The 19776-nt window shown below is 40.9% G+C and overlaps 1 protein-coding gene across 1 annotated transcript in view; it reads right to left on the reverse strand.

Moving 5' to 3' along the window:
- Window positions 1-540: 540 nt before the first annotated feature.
- The window catches only part of SNCA (synuclein alpha), a 96295-nt gene continuing 77059 nt past the window's right edge, over window positions 541-19776 (reverse strand). The window contains exons 5-6 of the mRNA XM_039539353.1: window positions 3975-4064; window positions 541-1114 (exon numbers count right to left, since the gene is read on the reverse strand). Of these exons, the coding sequence (XP_039395287.1) occupies window positions 1082-1114; window positions 3975-4064 (123 nt within the window). The 3' untranslated portion in view covers window positions 541-1081. The remainder of the gene's footprint in view (window positions 1115-3974; window positions 4065-19776) is intronic.

Below are 19776 nucleotides of genomic sequence, written 5' to 3' on the forward strand. Positions count from 1 at the left end.
AGATACCTAGCTTTAATAAATAATAAAATTCAGTGCTGTAAAACAGTAACCATACAATTGGGTCTATTTTTGGGAAAACAAATTATAGTCAAATTTTACCTGACACAAATATGATGCAACCAATCCATCACTCAGCTGGTTTCTCCATATCTTGGTATTTTAACCACCTCTAGACAATGATTCTTCATAGGTTCTTACAATTTTCTGATAAACTGCTGCATTAAATTGTTGATGGCCACTTTTGTTTCTTGATTCTTTATGACTGCAAATTTATTGTCACTATCAAAACATCTATTTTGTAAACTTTTATTTAATAAATCACACCCACAAGCATAGAGGGCCATATCTTCAGCTGGCATATAATCCATCCTCCCATCTTTTATACTGTTCCTAGTATAATTTTGTTTGCTGCAACTCCTTCACAATGAGATACTTATCTTGAATTATTTAACATATACTCTTAGAAAGGAAAGAATGTGCTGTAAATCACCACTAATATGAAAGTTTATTTTTTAGTGAATTACATTTTATTTGCTTCAGTTGAACACCATTATTTACAGACATACATTAATAAAACACATCACAAAACAATAAAAATGTTAAGTTAATATTTATAGGTGCATAGTTCATGCTCAGTTACTTTATATATGTATATATAAACAGTTCTCACAATAAGTTAACCCCAAAACAGAGTAATAATAACAAACAAAAATCCTTGTATCAGAAACAATACCAAATTACTGACAATCTAGCAATAAAACATGTACAGCTTTAGAAATAAGCAATAGACACTTAGGTGGTTTAAAATTATTCTTTTTATACTTTTAAAACCTGAAGCCACAATATCCACAGCACGACAATGGCCCTGCCACCCAGTTGTTCATTTCAGTGGGAGGGAATCACTGGAATGAAAGTAGGGTGCAGACCCAGACACTCCAATCATTGCTGATGGAAGACTTCAAAATACACTGCAAAAACTATAAAAAAAAGTTTACACCTGGGCACATTGGAACTCAGCACTTGTACAGGACAGGACGTCTTTGTTAGTAGAGTTCAGAAGATAGAAAGAGGGAAGAGATTTTCATGCTTCAGGTTCATAATCTTGATACTCTTCCTATTGAGGATAGCAAAAATCAAAATTGGTAACACTTAGAAAAAGTCTCATTTTAGGCCCAATTCTACTCTCACTGGGGTCAATGGAAAAAAGGTCACTGATTTTATTTAGAACACAATCTGGCTATTTATCTTTATTTGGTTGGCATTACTTTAGCTTGTTTTCCAAACACCCGGTACTTAATTTACAAGAAAAAGATGTTTAGACTTCCCCTGAGGTTAACTTGCCGTTCACCTTCCATATCACTGGCTAAGATTACTTACAGCTTTTGATATCTAGAGAATTCCCAAGAGAACTAATGAGCAAAGAGAAAATCATATTTCTGTATATAACATGCACTTAAGCCACCTTTATGCATTGCTGTAATGTGTTGAAGGAAAAGCTTCATTGCTGCTCATTTCAGTGGCAACATATCATCAGTCTTAATCCTTGATCTAGGAAAGCATTTAGGCATGCGCTTTACTTTAAATTCATTAAACAGTCTCACTGAAATCAACGGGATAATTTGTATGCTTAAAAATTAAGCACATGAGTTTGTATTGGAAAGATCAGTACCTAGGACAGAAAACTGCTTTAGAAGAAACAACGAGGAGTCCTTGTGGCACCTCAAAGACTAGCAAATTTATTTGGGCATAAGCTTTCGTGGGCTAGAACCCACTTCATCAGATGCATGGAGTGAAAAATACAGGAGCAGGTATAAATACACTTGGTAAAGCAACCCCCATCCTTTCATGTAAGGTCAGTCTAATGAAATAAATCAATTAACAGCAGTATAGCAAGGGAAGAAAAATTACTTTTGAAGTGGTAAGAGAGTGGCCCATTACAGACAGTTGACAAGAAGGTGTGAGTAACAGTAGGGAGAAATTGGTATTGGGGAAATTAAATTTAGGTTTTGTAATGACCCAGCCACTCCCAGTCTTTATTCAGGCCTAATCTGATGGTATCCAGTTAGCAAATTAATTCCAGTTCTGCAGCTTCATGTTGGAGTCTGTTTTTGAAGCTTTTTGTTGAAGAATTGCCACTTTTAGGTCTGTTATTGAGTGACCAGAGAGATTGAAGTGTTCTCCTACTGCTGCTTTAGAAGAGTTTACTGTGAAAATCTACGTCTGAAATGTCATGGCAGATAAGCAGGCTGTACGCTTCAAGTTATTTTCACGCTCAATAGTGAATTAACGTCATCCAGATCTTTCGTATTCATTGGGGACCTGATCCAATTTGTACTGAGCTAAATGGGAGACTTTCCACTGACTTCAGTGGGAATTGGATCAGGGTCTTAGTGGCAATCACTACATTTGTGGACTTAAATTATTATTCCTTTACCAAGATATGTCCAATTATAGTAATTGGGCATGACTTTTCGAGGTCCTGAGTACCTGAAATTCCTGTTGCCCTGTGAAATCCAGTGGGAGTTGCAGGCACTGTCACTGATTCAGTAAATCACTTAAGCATATGCTGAATTATAAGCATATGAGTAGCCCCATTGATTCCAATTACTCAGGTGCTTAAAGTTAATTATATATCTAAGTACTTTGCTGGATCAGGCCCTAGATGCTCCTGGCCTTTCATGATCAAGCCCATGCATGGCAATTCTGTGAAACAACCAGTCTGATAACTCATGGTGGTACCCCATGCATTGTAGCAATACTATATGTAGTAGGACCAAAGTAATTCAGCATTAGTGGAAGGAAACTACGAGACAAAAGATTTTACTTTCTTGATTGCATGAGCCAAAGGGAGCAATAGTGATTTGCTGTGTCTTATAAAATGTTATCCACAAAATTAGGAAACTGTTGAAAGAAGATACTGTGAACATACTTTTTTTTTCTCTTGAACTCATACATTGACAAAGGTCTGATTTCCTCCCATCTCTTACCAAATATAAGAAAAAAGGGAAATTATTGTGGATTATTCTGGAATGTGTGTGTTTGTGTGTGCGTGCATGCATGTGTAAGTATAATTGTTCTCTCAAATATCATTACTGCAAGGAAAATATTTACTAATATAATACTGTGTTTTGAGAGAAGCTGGGTGAGGGAAATCAGAAATGCAAGAGGTGGTGCTGCATATGCACTGGGTTAGGGAGGTACTATTGTGGGGGAAAGGAGGAGTTCTGGCTGCATTAAAAGGGTTTGGTTAGACTGGGTGGCCTCCCCTCTTTCTGTACCCCGCCGCTACAGTACTAAAAGCCACCCTTTGCCTTCCAATGAATGACCAATTCCCGTTAATTTCATTAGGAGCTGTTAGAATGCTTCCAAGGACAACATCTGGCCCTAAAGAATTATTATTTTCCTGGAATTAAAGTTTCCTGCTGAAGGCAGCTGGCTATACAAAACAATGGGTTGGCAGTCATACTAATGATGGGCTCTATCACACAGAAATAGTACGGATTCACTTATTACTTATTAATTACATAACAGAGCACTTATGCACAGAGTCCTACAGCCAAGTGTGAATCTGATGCAAATCTCCTCTGTTGGGCTTGATTGTGCCATTTTGGCTCAAATCAATGGATGGTGTGGAGCCCCAGGTGGGTGTGCTGCCTTAGGGATGCATTCTGACTCCTTGAGATCCTAGTCACAGAGGCTGCATGTCTGCTACTAAACTGCAGCTTCATATACCTCTGCATGGCTGGCCAGCTCCACAGCCTGGGGTGAAGAGGGTTGGAGTCATGGATCTGCCTCCTCTTTGCAACCTCTCAGCCACTAGGCACCCATAGAGGGGAAGCACCCCTCTGTGCATCCATGTAAGTATCATCATTACATTTCTGCACCTGGATCACTTCGACATAAAGTCCCCGTGCTAAATGCTCAGATGTCCATTAGCCACATACATTCAAAGAGCACAGCAAAGGAAGATTTACCTCAGGAGGCATTTCATATGCCTCATTATCTGGGTCCACTGGCATATCTGTATTATCCATCATTCCTTCCTGCGAGATTCCTTCTTCATTCTAATGTTTAAAACAGGAGAGAAAAGCAACAGGTTGTCACGGGTTTCTTTACAATTCACCTTGAAAAATGTGTCTATTTCAGTGTTGTTTTTCCCATTAAGAACAGAGTAGTTGGTTAGTGAAGGCAAAGGGCCATATCGTCCCCTCTGCGGCTTGACAACAGGAGAACGAAACCTGTGGAAATCCCAGAACAGTGGATCCCAGACAGTCAGAGACGGGGGAAGAGGAGCCAGTGGAGTATCACCCTTCCATGTTAACACGCAGTTGTCCTTTATGAATACTGTTCAGCTTGTGGGGGTATTTTGGCTAGGGGACATAGACAGTTGGTGGTGGAGCTCTAGGTGGCATCATCTCCAGGCAGCCCCATGGAGTGACCTCAGAAAGTCCCCATGGGAATTAATGTTGTCCTTGTCGTAATTCATGTCTACAAATTCTGTACCCTCTACCCAGGCTTGATAGTAAGTATGGAGCAGTCCAGGACCCAATGGCAGCACATCTTATTGAAGAGCCATGTTGCCAAGTCAAAGATGGCACTGACTCTCCAAACATATGACCATGGCAGGCGTAGGCACCTGACTCTGTGGGTGCTTTGGGGCTCAAGTACCCATTGAAAAAAAATATAGGGGGTGCTCGGCACCTCCAGGTCCAGATTAATCTTTTGTGGGCCCTGGTGCCTGGACCATGCCCCTGCTCCCCAGTACACCTACGCTCTGCCCCAAGGCCCTGCCCCCACTGAACCTCTTCTCCACGAGGCTCTGCCCATGCTCTGCCTCCTCCCCTGAGGCCCCACCCATGCCCTAGCCCCACTTGGCATCTTCCCCCCAAAGCCTTGCCTGCTGCTAGCGTTGGGGGGAGGTGGTGGAGAGGAGTACCCACCAGCAAAGAGAAAAAAGTCAGCACCTGTGATAGCAGGTACCATAAGAATACTGCTGAATTCCCCTGTATTGCTGGAGGGTTACAACTTCACCCCCGTCTTCCCCAATACTCCTCCACCCGCATGGATGTGTCCAGAAACTGCTCACTTCATGGGGATGATATCAGTGTCAACTTCTGGAGTTTCCCTGAGAAACTTTCCAGTACCATGGGGACTTGTCTAGCTCAAAATCAGCAAATAATTTATGTTTTGAGGATTACACTGGAAGGGCCCAATCCTGGAAACATTTATGCCTATGAGTAACTTTAGTCAATTGAGTAGACCCATTGAGTTCCATGTAACTATTTGAGAGAGTAAAACTATTCATGTGCTTAAACATTTGCAGGATTGGGTCACTAGAGTAGGGGAGGTTTTAGGATAAAAATAAGGCAAGTGGTTATTCCAAAAAGATTATGTTATAGACGGTGAACCAGTCCTATTTACATGAGCATCACTTAATAACAGTTCTAACATGTTCACAGTATATGCAAACAATCTGGTCAGAAGGAAGACATATCAAAATACACAGCATTGTGGGGGGGGGGTTCAATTTTAGAGCATGGCACAAAATTAAGGATACTATAGGCCAGATTCTAATATTCATGCATATTAAATAGAATCTTACTCCATGAGTAGTTCCATTAGAATTAGTAGGACATAAGAACACCCATAGTGGGTCAGACCAAAGGTCTATCTAGCCCAGTATCCTGTCTTCTGACAGTGGCCAATGCCAAGTGCTTCAGAGGGAATGAACAGAACAGGTAATCATCAAGTGATCCATCCCCTATGGCCCATTCCCAGTTTCTGGCAAACAGAGGCTAGGGACACCATCCCTGCCCATCCTGGCTAATACCCATTGATGGACCTATCCACCATGAATGTATCAAGTTTGTTTTCGAACCCTGTTAGTTTTGGCCTTCACAACATCCTCTGGAAAAGAGTTCCACAGGTTGACTGTGTGTTGTCTGAAGAAATACTTCCTTCTGTTTGTTTTAAATCTACAGCCTATTAATTTCATTTGGTGACCCCTAGTTCTTGTGTTATGAGAAGTGGTAAATAACACTTCCTTATTTATTTTCGCCAAGCTGAAAAGTCCCAGTTTTATTAATCTTTCCTCATATGGATTAACAGTAAGGTGCAACTCAATGTCAAAGAAGTTGGATTCAAACCCTATAATTGAAAATATTATTTAGTATCTACAATAAATTGAAAAAGAGTGACTATTCTCAGGAATGCCTATTCTGTATGGGCCAAATCCCCTATTCCTTGTTCAGGCAAAACTCCAAATGAAGACAGATAAGAGTTTTGCCTGAGCAAGTTGGTCCTAAATTGAAAGATACACAACTCTTGATACCAAGAACCAGATCTTAGCTGGTATAAACTTGACATAGTTCTTGTTAAATCAATGCTGTTATGCAGATTTACACTTGTTGATAAACCTGAAATAGATATAAAATCCGTTTACATAGACTTTAAAGGAAATTGACAAAATATTTTCACTCAATAATTTCTAGACTTGCAATATGGAGTTTAATGTAAAAATAAAACCCCATGGACCAATCTAAAAGGACAATTACTGATAGCCTAGGATTTATATGACAGCCATGCTAAAGCCAATATATGCTACAGATAAAATGTAGAAAACCAATTATATTTAAATCCAAAAAACACATCTTCCCAGGCTCATACAGATTAGAGACTAACGGATCCTGAAATGCTGCCTCTGGAACTAATGTATAAAATGGGTAGCATTATACCCTGGTATCCTATCATCATGATTCATTTCTCAATGACTTTTGATGGAACCATGAGGGTGACATGAACACTCTGAGATCTGGATTCTGAGAATTCCCCCCGCCCCATATCCACAATTGTCACAGCTGCTTGGAACAGATGCATAAAGGGAACTGAAACTAGGCATAGGACTTTAAACTTCATTGTCATCAAAGATGAGTCTAACTGGGGCATGGTAACCCAAACACCAGTAGTGAACCCAATGGGGGTCTGTTACCTGGGAATTCTTTTAAGTGTAACATGAAAAATGCAACATTCTGGTGCACTTAAGAATGCAACACAGTAGTTTCAAATAATCTATTATTCAATTAATAAATTAATTTTCTTCCTAGAATTATTTGAAATAAAGGAACACAGTGTCAAAGTGCTGTGGTGCTGCGTGGGGTTTAGCAGCACATGCTTCTGTGATTTAAGGGAGTCACATATCTAAACATCTACGCAACACTTCAAAATGACGCACATTTTACAATAGACTTCATAACCCATTTCACTATCATACAAACTTTAGCCGCAAGTATTCGTAAAACAAAACTCTGTGGGTCTTCTTTGTTCTCTTAACTTGAATTTCTCTTCCTCTTTACGCTGTATTCTGACATCACCAGCTACAGGATCAATGGAACAGATCTCCTGCACTCAGCATGGAAACCCCTGTGTTGCAAGAACAGCACGAGAAAGGACCCCACTTTCATACCCTCTGTGTGTAAGTTGTTATTTTCATTATCATTAATCATGTTTACTACCGTAGTGCCTAAGGACCAACCAAAAATGGGGCAATCTATAAACAGATTAGAAGACAGTCCCTGTTTCAAAGGCCTTAGAGTGTAAGGCTTTGTCTAAGCTCTCCTGCCGACAAAAATCTTCCACCCCCCACGAGCGGCAGCAGCTTTGTTCGCAGGAGAGCACTTTTCGTCAGTAAAACTGTTGTCGTTTGGGGTATGCGTGTGCGGTTTTTTTTAACACCCCTGAACGACAAAAGTTTTGCCGACAAAGTTCCTGTGTAGACAAAGCCAAAGTAGACAAGACAGACACAGGATGGAGAAAGAGATAAAACACAGAGAGTGAACTCTGTCATGGCAGCAAATGCATGTCAGTTGATAGATAGATAGATATTTGGTGAGGGGTTTAGCTACGAGGGGATAAGTTAAATGGAAAGAAAAGTGAAGGGATCAGGAACACTGAAGGGAAATGGGGTGGGCAGGACAGGGGAGAAAAGGGTAAGAGCAGCGTCACGTAATATCTGCTCAGGTGCAGAGACTGTGAAGGTGGAAGAGGGGGAGGGATGGAATAAATAGTCAGAAGCGGCTGTAGGGATTTTGCCGCCCCAAGCACGGCAGGCAGGCTGCCTCCGGTGGTTTGCCTGCGGGAGGGTCCACCGAAGCCGCAGACCCAGCGGACCCTCCGCAGGCAAGCCGCCGAGAGCAGCCTGCCTGCCGCCCTCACGGCGCCGGCAGAGCGTCCCCCGCGGCTTGCCGCCCCAAGCATGCGCTTGGCATGCTGGGGCCTGGAGCCGCCCCTGTAAATAGTCAATCAGCACAGGGCAGAGAAAGACTGCTCCAAAATGTTGACAGTTCTCTGAATGTCCAAAGTTCCCTGCTTTGGTTGCTTCTGATCCTACCAGCTGGAGTCTCTGGCTTGTTTCTCCCCTGAACGCCAAATGGCATAGGTGACGGAAGGCACTACCCTCATCCCAGCTTCCCCAGACTGTGTGTGGGTGGGAGGGTCTCCCTGCACAGTTCATTGTTCTCTACTTCCAGTTACTAAGCAGTCATCTCCATCAAATATGCCAAGAAGAAAAATTATGCCAGAGACAAATTGCCCATCCTGGATATAAAATATTCTGTCTGAAGGTATGTGCCCCCTTCAGGACCGTTGTGATCAGCCCCACTGCTCCTACTGGAGCACAACAGATTTAGGTCAATCCTGGACACTTCTCAATGTTCCACGCAGGTCTCTAGCTGTGCTTGCCTTAACTGAAGAGAAACTTTCTAGTGCTTTGTCTGTGTCGCTCTCTGCAACTGCACTGTATAGGGACTCCAACTGATATGTGCAACCATGTGTGTTAGAGCCACTGCACCACAATCCTAGAAGCTGTTACCGGACATTTACAAGCCATATTATTGGTATCTTTATTTAGCCTGGCATTTTCAAAAGTGACTAACGATTTTGGGTTCCCAACCTGACAATGATTTTCAAAGCATTGTTCTGAAAAATTGGGCCCCTTACAGGTGTCAGACAGGACACCCAAAGATTGAGGCCCCCAAAATCACTCATCACTTTGAAAATGTAGACTCTAACTTTTAAACCTTTTTAAAGGTCTTTTAATTATTGTTGCTTTTCTGAGCAGGGCAATGCCCCAGCCCACAGCTACCCTGAAGGCAGAGCTGCCACTGACTGTTCCCCAGCAAGTGGCCTACACTGAATCTGATTGAAGCAGATCAAAGTTCTTGTGATGAATAATTTAAAAGGTGTTATTTAACGCCTCACCCAGCACTTTAGTATTTAGGGCCTATATTTTCCAACTACTGCACTCTTTTATTCAGAATCAGAACATTCATTTCTGCCTTCCCTATCATTAAAGAACAGATTTTGCTAGTAATCCATCTGCCAAGTCAAATTGTGCCTGAAATTGTTCTTGAGGCTGCACAAGAAAGAAGGCGCGCAGGCTAAAGTTATCTGTAACAGGACAACAGAAAGCAACTTAAATTGCCAACTGCATTAATAAAGATGAAGTGAATGGTGTGCCAACAGAGTTTTAAGAAGGGTTTCACAGCTCATGAGCAGCTTGTCTGCTAAGTATCTTTATCACAGACCTGAAATGCCCATCTGGATTATGATGGACAGAATGCCTAAAGAGAGACCAAATTTCCTGCCAGCCCAGTGGGAAATTCTTTCAGAGGAAGGAAAATTCCTTTATAGCTCCAAGCCCAGGAAACCAACAGAGCTGGTGAAACAGAGCACAAAGCGGCATTCGGAACAACATTAATGCCTCAAAGACCAGGGGTAGGCAACCTATGGCACACATGCCGAAGGTGGCACACAAGCTTATTTTCAGTGGCACTCACACTGCCCGGGTCCTGGCCACCAGTCCAGGGGGCTCTGCATTTTAATTTAATTTTAAACGAAGCTTCTTAAACATTTTAAAAACCTTATTTACTTTACATACAACAATAGTTTAGTTATATACTATAGACTTATAGAAAGAGACCTTCTGAAAATGTTAAAATGTATTACTGGCATGTGAAACCTTAAATTAGAGTGAATAAATGAAGACTCGGCACACCACTTCTGAAAGGTTGCCGACCCCTGTCATAGATTTTAAGGCCAGAAGAGACCATCTAGTCTGCACATTGCAGGCCACAGAACCTCGCCCACCCAATTCTCTAATAGACACATAACCTCTGGCTGGGTTACTGAAGTCCTCAAATCATGATTTAAAGACTCCAAGTTACTCTAGTTTAAACCTCACGCTCTTTTTCTTTTAAAGAAGCAAAAACATAGCCACGATACCAAACAAATGAAAGAGCTGGCTGCCTCGGAAAGGTTTATCAGTGTCGTCCATTTGTAACCGCCATCTCAAAATCCATTTTGAGGTCAAGTTGAACAGAACTGGCGTTTAGTTAAACCGCTAATGGTGCACCCCAAGGTCACATTTCTAATTGGTTACACTGAAACACTGTTCTACAGGTTCCCACACTTATTTTTAATGACAGCATCGCTGCCCAAGCCATCTCTCCCCTCTGCAATTAAGACGCAAGAAGAGGAAACAATGTCCCTGAAAACATTACAATAATGGAGGTGTGTCCAGGATCATTATTTATTTAGTGTAATAATATAAATAAATGCACCAGCTTTACTTGGAGCGTAAAATCATTTCCCTACCTACCTGCATGATGAAGCTAATAATTTAACATCCCCATTCATTTATCAAAGGGAATTGCTTCTGATATTTCAGTTCTGTTATCAGAAACTTCCTCACAGAACATTTTCCAATAAAAATCAACATTCTTCTATTTTGAAAACACACAGAACATTGAATCCTTAGGGAAATCTTTGCATCACAAGCCTTAAAAAGCTCACATACGTGGGTTCTTGAAGACCATCTATTTTTAATACAAAAGCTTGCTCTTTTGCACAGAAATGGTTTTTTAAGATGAGGGTATTTTACAGAAAAGTAAAGCTGTGATAAGCATGCTGTTAAAGGCAGAGCATGAAGACTCAGTCTTGCCCCGTAGTACCAGCTCTAAGTAACCAGAAATGCTAACCTTGGCTTTTCTACAAGGCTACAATGTTAACGACATTGGGTGAAATGGGCATTGCCTCCTTCAAGTCTCTGTGGTCCAAAACGTGAGGTGGAGGCACAGAGTCCTAACCTAGGCATGAGGCAGAATGTGAAGTACTCACATAGACATTCCATGGCTACTGCTAAAGCTTCCAGATTGTAGTAGTGGCCATGATGTGATATTGCCACCCCTTCCTCCTGCCTTGGCGGAATCTGTGGCTAGTGGATCTGCTCAGTTCAAAGACTCACAGGCCATGCTCCAACCAGCCTGCCTACATGCCCCATTACACATCTTTGTGTATGGGGTTGCTACTGTGCATGGTTCTGCAGTGCAAAGGAAGCTGCATAATAGTCCTTTTTGGTGTTCTCCACTTCCTGGCCCCCTCAAACAGCAGAATGGTAGTCATTCCATTTAATGCTGTCACTTCCATAATCATGCAGGTGAGTGGGCAAGGAGTCATAATTTCACTCTTTAACAATGTAATACAGTGTATTTACATATCATGGATTCCAACTACATTCTACATCCATTAATAGTTACAATTGTATTTGATTACAGCTGAGAAAATCCAGGTAAAGGTTTCTCAAAATTCCTCAATGGCATTATCACTACAAAGTCCACCTTGCTTTCTGGGGATGGGCAAAATAACATTGTGGGGGGAGAAACCTGGCAAACATTGTGCGTGGAAGTTTCCAGTGACCAACTTTTTCAGAAAGTATTGGTCAAACTGGTAAAGTCAATCTAGTGTTTTCTTGGAGAAAAGAAAGATTTTATTTAGGCTTGGCTACCCAATGGAAAATAGAAGGAGCAATCTGCTTGTCCTGTCACGTTTATTATAGCACCATGTGGTGTGATGGAGCAAGGCCGGATGGCTAAGTATTGAGGATTGAGGTTAGCTCTCCAGCAGGCAAAAATCCCTAGTACCATAGGAAAAAAAAAAATGGCAGTTGCTCCAGGCTAATCAAGGCACCTGGGGCCAATTAAGGACTTTCTAGAAGGTACCGGAGAGAGCTACATTGATTGGAGCACCTGCAGCCAATCAGGACAGGCTAATCAAGGCACCTGGTATAAAAGGAGCCTCCAGTCTAGGGAGGAGGGAGCCAGAGAAAAAGTGTGTGGGAGGAGGGCTGGGAGAGACACAAGGAACTAAGAACTGAGAGGGGTACTACTGGAGGATTGAGGAAAACACCATACAATCTAGCAGCATTAGAGGGAGGTGGGAGGGTGAGTGAGGAGAAGAAGAAGAGGAGCTATGGGAAGTAGCCCAGGAGGAGAGAGCGGCAGGTCAGTGGTGGTTAGTAGCAGCTATAGAGACTGCTGCATTCACACAGCCCTGGGCTGGAACCCGGAGTAGAGGGCGGGCCCGGGTTCCCCCCTAGCCCCGCTACTCCTAATCAGACATAGGAGTAGTTGATCCAGACTATGGGTTTCATCCAAGGGGAAAACCACTGAGGGGAAGAAATCTGCCAATAAGTGTAGGACCTACTAGAGGAGAGGAGGAACTTTGCCACAGTGGGTAGCTGGTCAGCTTAATAAAACACATTCAGAGTCTCAGTAGAATGCAACTGCACTGAATGCAAGTTATTTCAGTCAGAAATAGGTTCTCATTTCTACTCATTGACAAAAGCAGCTTATAAAAGAAATAAGTTAAATTTGTAATATCAGTAAGTACAGCAGCTCCCTCAAAGTTACAATTTACTAACTCTTCCAATCCTGACACATTTTCCTTCCCATTAAGAATGATGAAAAAGTGCTGTGATCACATATATTCAGATGATTCTTAGGGCTGGCTTTTGTTTACAAGGTAATAGTTGTATTCTGATGCTGAAGTGTCTATTAGCCAGGATGTATTTCTTAGTGAGGGAGCAAAGGGCAACCTCAAAGTCATTTTTATACTGACATATTTAATGCTTATGAGCCATTCATGAAAAATATCTAAGACATTTATGCTGACATTTGTTTTGAAGATTATTTTATTGTAAACGTGCCTGGAGTCCCTTGTCAGAGAGGGGGTCCCATTGTACTAGGCACTGTATGTATACAGAAGAAAAAAAAAAGACTGTCTCTGCCCCTAAAGGGCTTACAATCTAAATATAAAATGAGGGACAACAGGTAAATCACAACAAACAGATGTTATTGTTACTTACATATATTGTTTCAGATTGAATACAGTATCTGATGAGTATCTCCTATGTCCTCCACCCTGCACTGGAAGGGTGTAGCTTTGATAATTGAATAGTCTTTTCCAGGCTAGATTCTGATCTCAGTTACAATAGCAGAAAGTGAGGCATAATTCTGCTGAGCACAATGAACTGATTCTGGATTTATGCCCATGTGGTCTCTGTATGAGAGTCTTTTTACACCTCTTCTGTTGCTCCCCCCTCCAGTTTGGAATAGGCCAAATGGCAGGTATTTTGAAAATATAAATGCATCTTTTGACCGAGGATAACCCACGGCCCATGCCCTACTTCAAATTAAACAAGGCAAACACTGTGATACATCCGGCAGTAATAGTATTGAAAGTATCAACCACTCTGCAGTAGTTAAGGATAGAAAAATGGTTTTCATTATAAATCCATGTTAGTCAATTTAGTTTTCAGAGACAAAGTAAGAGTATTCTCAAGAAGTTTACAGTATTATAGGTTTGTTTGCAAGTGCTGCTCCCTCATTCCTTGGTTATGAACAAGTATCTAGATTTAAATGACAGAATAAGTGATTAGATTCCCTCACCTCTGCTCTTTTGAGCACACATAGCCCCTGGTACATAATGAGCCATCACATGGAAAATTCCAGTATTTCCAGATTCATTTTTGTCCCAAATCAGGATGAAGAGTTATAATAGCCAAATATTTCACAGAATGGAAAGTTCCTAAAAATTCCAATTCAAATAATTTTGTTCCAACATTCCTTAAATCAAAATGTTTAATTTCATCTTGGTTCAGCGTTAATCTGGGTTCCCCCAAGATGCAATGGTGCCTCATGGAAGTTGTAGTCCGGGTGTCCTCATGCTGCCATTCTGCTTTACGGATTGTGCTCCCCAGGCGGACTATATGTCCCATGATGCACTGTGTTAATGAGACTCCTATGATGCACTGTGTCAATTCAGCCAGAGGGGAGACTATAGTGCATCATGGGATATGTACTTGAATCAGGGATTCTGTTCCACAGAAAAGGGGGCACAAGGCAGCCAAACTACAATATCATGGGGCGCCTAGGCAACTCAAGCAGACAGAGATTAATACTGAATTGACCCAGAATGAAACAAAACATTTCAACAAACTAAAGTGTTTCAATTTGGGTCAACCCAACCCAAAATGGAAAATTTCAGCAAAACTAAATTTTCTCAGGGAATATTTTGATTTTGCAGAAGCTGTATTTTCCATAAAAAAATTGAATGGAAAATTCCCAACCAGCTGTAACACAAGATTTATCACACAGTCAGGGAAATATTTGCGGGAGCTCTTTGTTAAAATACAGGCAGCACATCAATAGTAATTTACTCCCGCTAGGCTCCCCTTTATTCTAATAGTGACAGCAACAGTATAAAAAGTTCTTCCTGCCCCTGCACTTGTAGCTACCTGATGCAATCAGCAGAGTCAAGGATATCGACACAGGCTTTCAATATCAAACTGTTGGAGCAAAAGGAGAGCCAAGACCCAGAGGTACCCAAGCTGGGATAACAGCATAATCAACATGGTGAGAAGATCAATGTAGCCACTGACAGGGTCTTCCAAGGGAATTGCTACAGCTTGACCTTCACCAGCAAGAGCCTTCTGTTTATAAAGCCCATTTAAGATTAGCGTTTAGATCTGCCTCTACAGAGTCTAAGAGGAACAAATGATGGCTCATAATTAGATTAGCTAGAACAATCCTTCTCCCGTCTGTTATTAGCCACAACCGTATCCCCAAATGGGACCATTAGGGCCAGATTCTACACATTGCATACAAAACAGCCTTTCAAGTCATGATACTGCAGGGAGAACTCCACGAAGAACGGGTGCTGCCTCAGGACATTCCACCCCTCCTTCCGCAGCTCCCAGGAGCATAAAAGGCCGGACACATACCATGTCCTTAGGATAGTACCGTGTATGTGCTGTCTTCTGTGTTTCTCTACGTGGAGGAAAGCAAGGGGCCATAGGCCTGCATGTACCCTACCTGCAGATGATATGTTGACAAGTATGGTATAAGATATGCACCCCCCACCATGTACTAGGAGGATGCAATCCTTGTACTCTCCTGGATGCCAGATTGTGATGGTGCCTAGCCTTGATCAAGTAGCTCAAAGGGCAAGAGTCCTTGCACCCTGCACCATACAGAGTATGGCATTGAATGGCTGGGAAAACTAGGTTCCTACTAGCATAGTGTAGTGTCCTGTTTCCCTCTGATCTAGCTGAAGTACCTAAATTACTGCCTTTAAGAAAGATAATTCAACTCTTTGGGGCAGGGTGGGAGCATTTCTGTATTTCATTTACTGGGACCCCTCATATAGCCCATACTAACTAAAATAGGTTGTCCCGATCTCAATGATAACCATCATTATCTATTATAGAGCTCTTTTGTCTGTTTATTTTTAAAGAGCCATGTGTTCATGCACGGCTGTAACAGGTGGGTCTGTAAAAATGAGCACATAGTCATTGTGCTTGCAAGCCCCATACAGAAGAAAGGGGGCATGGATAGAAACTGTGACTGTAGCTGCTGCACCACAATGAAAAATACGTCCCCAAGTGTTTCCAATTGTGAAGGGATACAAAGAAAGTATTTGTTTGTTAGGCAGTGAGATATGTGCTTAAAAATATAAATTAGACTAAGTATTCATACCCGTTCAATCATTTAAAACACAGGACAGATACAGGCCAAATATTTTCGGATGAAAGGAAAAGTATTAGCCTCGGAGGTGTGCTTAGTGCCTCCAATATTTGAGAGACAAAAGAAAAAAAACCTGTTTTTCCTCTGATTTCATGGCATGAACCTCAATTAAAGCTAATCTACAACAGTTTAACTGAAATTGAGCAAGAGTAACCTTCCCCATTACCATGCAATACAAGAAATTATCATGGGCTTCTATCTATAGAGTGTATAACATGCAGATGAAAAGTAGAGTGGAAGAGAGTATGTAGTTCACACACACAGCACTAAATAATTGAGGCTAATAACCACACTTCTTTCTCCTACACGTCACATTTGCAGTTGATGTGATCAGTACTGACAAGCTGTCTAGAGCAATATAGTAGCTTCAGTTTTTAAGCTTTCACTGTTGCTGCTGCAGAGCACTTTTGTATTTTACATGTTTACTCTGATATTCAGGGCTGGGGGTGGGGGACAAGAGTAACAGGATCAGTTTACCCATCATTAGAAGTCCAAAAGATTTCCTGCTGCAATTGACATTAGTACATCTAGTTTGAAATAATACATGAAACTCTGCTTGCTTTCATTTCTTGCAACTTTAAAGATCATCCTCTGCGTTCATGCTAACTGCTGATCCTTCAGATAAGAGCACAAGATCCAAATCTTCAAAATCATGTATTCAGAAAGGAACATGCACAATTTACTTGCCTGTTTGCCACAACTGGTTGCCCAAGAGGAGTAAAAGCACATGCAAAATGATCAGTTAGCTGTTCAGCTAAGTTATGTACATATGCACTTTAGAAGATTTGGGTCTGCCTAGGCATAGATACAGGCAGGAATATGAGGTTACCTGGAATATGAGGCTAAGAATAAATGTGGTGTGTGCACGGGTGCGTGCACACACAGAGAAATCCACTACTAAAATGTGCTTAATCACCGATAAATAATCTGGCTTTAAAACAACTCATCTTCATTTCAGTTCAGTTGCGAACTAACACATCTACAAGTGTTTTCTTCATGGAATACTACAATGGATGCCACTATAATGTAATAGTTTTTTGTGTTACATTTACCATGATTGCTCACAGACCAAAAAGGTCTACCAAGCAACCCATTTTAGCTCATGTAAGTGCTTGGATGGAACAAGGCTTAAGTGCACGCTTAACTTTAAGCAAGGAATCAGTCCCGTTTAATTCAGTGCATTTCCAGAGGCATAATACTCGAGTAACAGACTGGTGAATCAAGCACCTTTATAACTTTATATAGGTGAACTGTTGTCTGATTGTTTTGTTTGCTTGCTTGCTGCTTTAGGATATTGCCAAGGATTACTTTATTGTCACCAATTGGTAACAATAAATAAAAGCAAAACCTTCACTTATGAGTTAAATATATGCCCTTCTAAATATGAAGCAAACCCGCTTTCCACTGAAATACACAGGCTTGGCCTTATCTATGTGTGTTTATACATGTTAAATTACCAACAAAAGGGCTGACCTATTGTCCTTTCTATGAAATGACCACACTGAAAATTACAGGAATAAATTAAAAATCATATATAAAGAAATGAAATTCGAAGTATATTCTCTAGTTCATAAGAAGACCTATGAAGATGCAAGAACTTATGCAAATCATAGACAATCTAGTTTGATATTTTTTAATTAAAATGTGAGAAGAGAATGATTTTTCCTATATTTCAGCTGTATATTTCTCCATATATAGGACACCTATGGAATTAATGTGATTTTTCTATGTGATGTCAATGATTAGCTCTCTGGAAAAAAAAAGGAGGGAGGAAGGAAGAGTAACGTTCCTGCGTTTTGTATTGTCAGAGAGATACCTTCATTGGTCATCTGGAGTAAGTCCTGCGTAGACAGTAATGGTAGTTAACTTGTCCTAAATTAGCCTGTGACAATGACTCACAGCTCATTTAAAAAGTGGGAGGACTTTAGTCTTTGACTTTACATCTCCTACTGCTGCTGTCACAACTACAAATATTAGAAATTGTAAACCCATTTTATCTTGCTCCTTTAAAATCATAACAGACTTTGATCATTAAACAGTTAGTTTAAATATTGAAAAGAAGGTCCTTTTTTTGATTGCTTAACCATTTTTAATCCCTGACACTAGTTCTGATGAATGAACTTGAGTATTAATATAAATAATGTACAGATTTCCCCAACAAAAATGGCATTAGGGTTGAGAAATGACATTATTCATCACCTTTTATAGAAAAAATAGAATTACATTTAAATGCAAAAGAATTAGGAGTTGTCTTGCAGCTTGTGAAGATCTTTGAGGCAATGACTCTGCCTCACAACAAATTTGTGCATCACACAGTACACCGTGAGTGCTAACCTAATACAAGGAAGCTCTGCCCTTTATTCCTGCCCAACACCTTGCAGGTAATGGCTGGAGAGCCACTCAACTCTCATTCATCACCACAACATTCACTTTGTAATTAATGGCCTCGATTTTGTAGGGAATGCTGAACACCCTGCCCCCCGCAGCAAAGCATTTGAGGCTCTGCTTAACTTTAACTATATGCTAAGTACATTGAGTTGAATGTGACTGATCTTGAGCTGAAAATGAAGCACAGGCTTAAATGGTTTGCTGCATTGGGGCCAGAATGCTCAGCACCTTGCAGGATTGAGCTCTATGGATCTCATCCAAAGTCCAATAAAGGCAGTGGAAAGACTTCTATTGACTTCACAGGGCCCCAGATCAGGCTCTATATGCATTCTGAGAACATTATTTTCTTATAAGAGGATTCACATACAGCCTCTCCATCAAAATAGTGGAGGGTGTTCTCGGATGCTTAGCAGAGACTTGAATCTTTCCTGGCATCAGCTCATAGAGGTGACACTATTAAGGGTTTGGGGCCCTGATCTCAAAGTGTAGTGAGCGTGGGCCATTCTCATAGACTAACAAGAGCTGCAGGTACTCAACACTTCTCAGGACCTTAGTCCCTTAATAATTAAGGCCCCAGTCTTGCAAAAACAAACATGGATTTAATGACGACCATTGTAAGGCTTAGAGTGGAATGAAAAACCTCAGAATATGAGGGTAATATGGGGAAATATCTTTCAATCTTAATCTTTTTTTGAGCCAAATAGTGGACACCACTTGGAGGCTCAGAAAAGGCCACTTTACTCCAAAACTTTACTTTAAAAAACATCCACTTGTGCATCAATAAATGCTCATGTAGTCATCTTTGTACTGTATGGCAGTCAGTTATTCCCAATAACATGAAACGAACAAACAACAAAAATCTTCCTGTATCATAGCCTCACTGAAATTTCCTGTGTAAAAGAGTAAATAATGAATGCAGTGTTTTAAAAATGACTTTATGCTTCAGGAAAATAGTAAAAGTATGAACTTAATCTCTCAGCACATTCTAAAACAAGGCACTATATGACTCGCCGGTTTGAGAAAGGCACTGGGAAAGTTCAGTTTAGATGTCTGAAGTCACCCATTCCACTTTTCTCCCACACAAAGTAGATTTTGTCTGTCTGTCCATCTATATGGCCGGCTGGCTCCACACCCTCCAACCATCTTACAACAGTGGGGAATAAATGTACTGCAATAGAGGAATTTCTTTCTCTCTCTTATGAATAGGATGAGTCATGTCAATATGTAGAGCACTCTTAAAATAATGCTAATTCATTAAAAAAAAGTATCTTGCAACTGTATTTGAGATAACAAAACTCTTAGGTTATCAGAGGATGGAAGAGGATAATGTAAGGGCCAGATTAGATGATAAACAGTCACATAAAAAAGAATCTGGCACATCAGAAAAAGGGCAGACAAATAAACAGGGACAAGTTTTTAAAGTGCTTGTACACAAATGCTAGAAGTCTAAATAATAAGATGGGTGAACTAG

This window comes from Mauremys reevesii, linkage group 5 (genome assembly GCF_016161935.1).
Source record: "Mauremys reevesii isolate NIE-2019 linkage group 5, ASM1616193v1, whole genome shotgun sequence".
NCBI lineage: Eukaryota > Metazoa > Chordata > Testudines > Geoemydidae > Mauremys > Mauremys reevesii.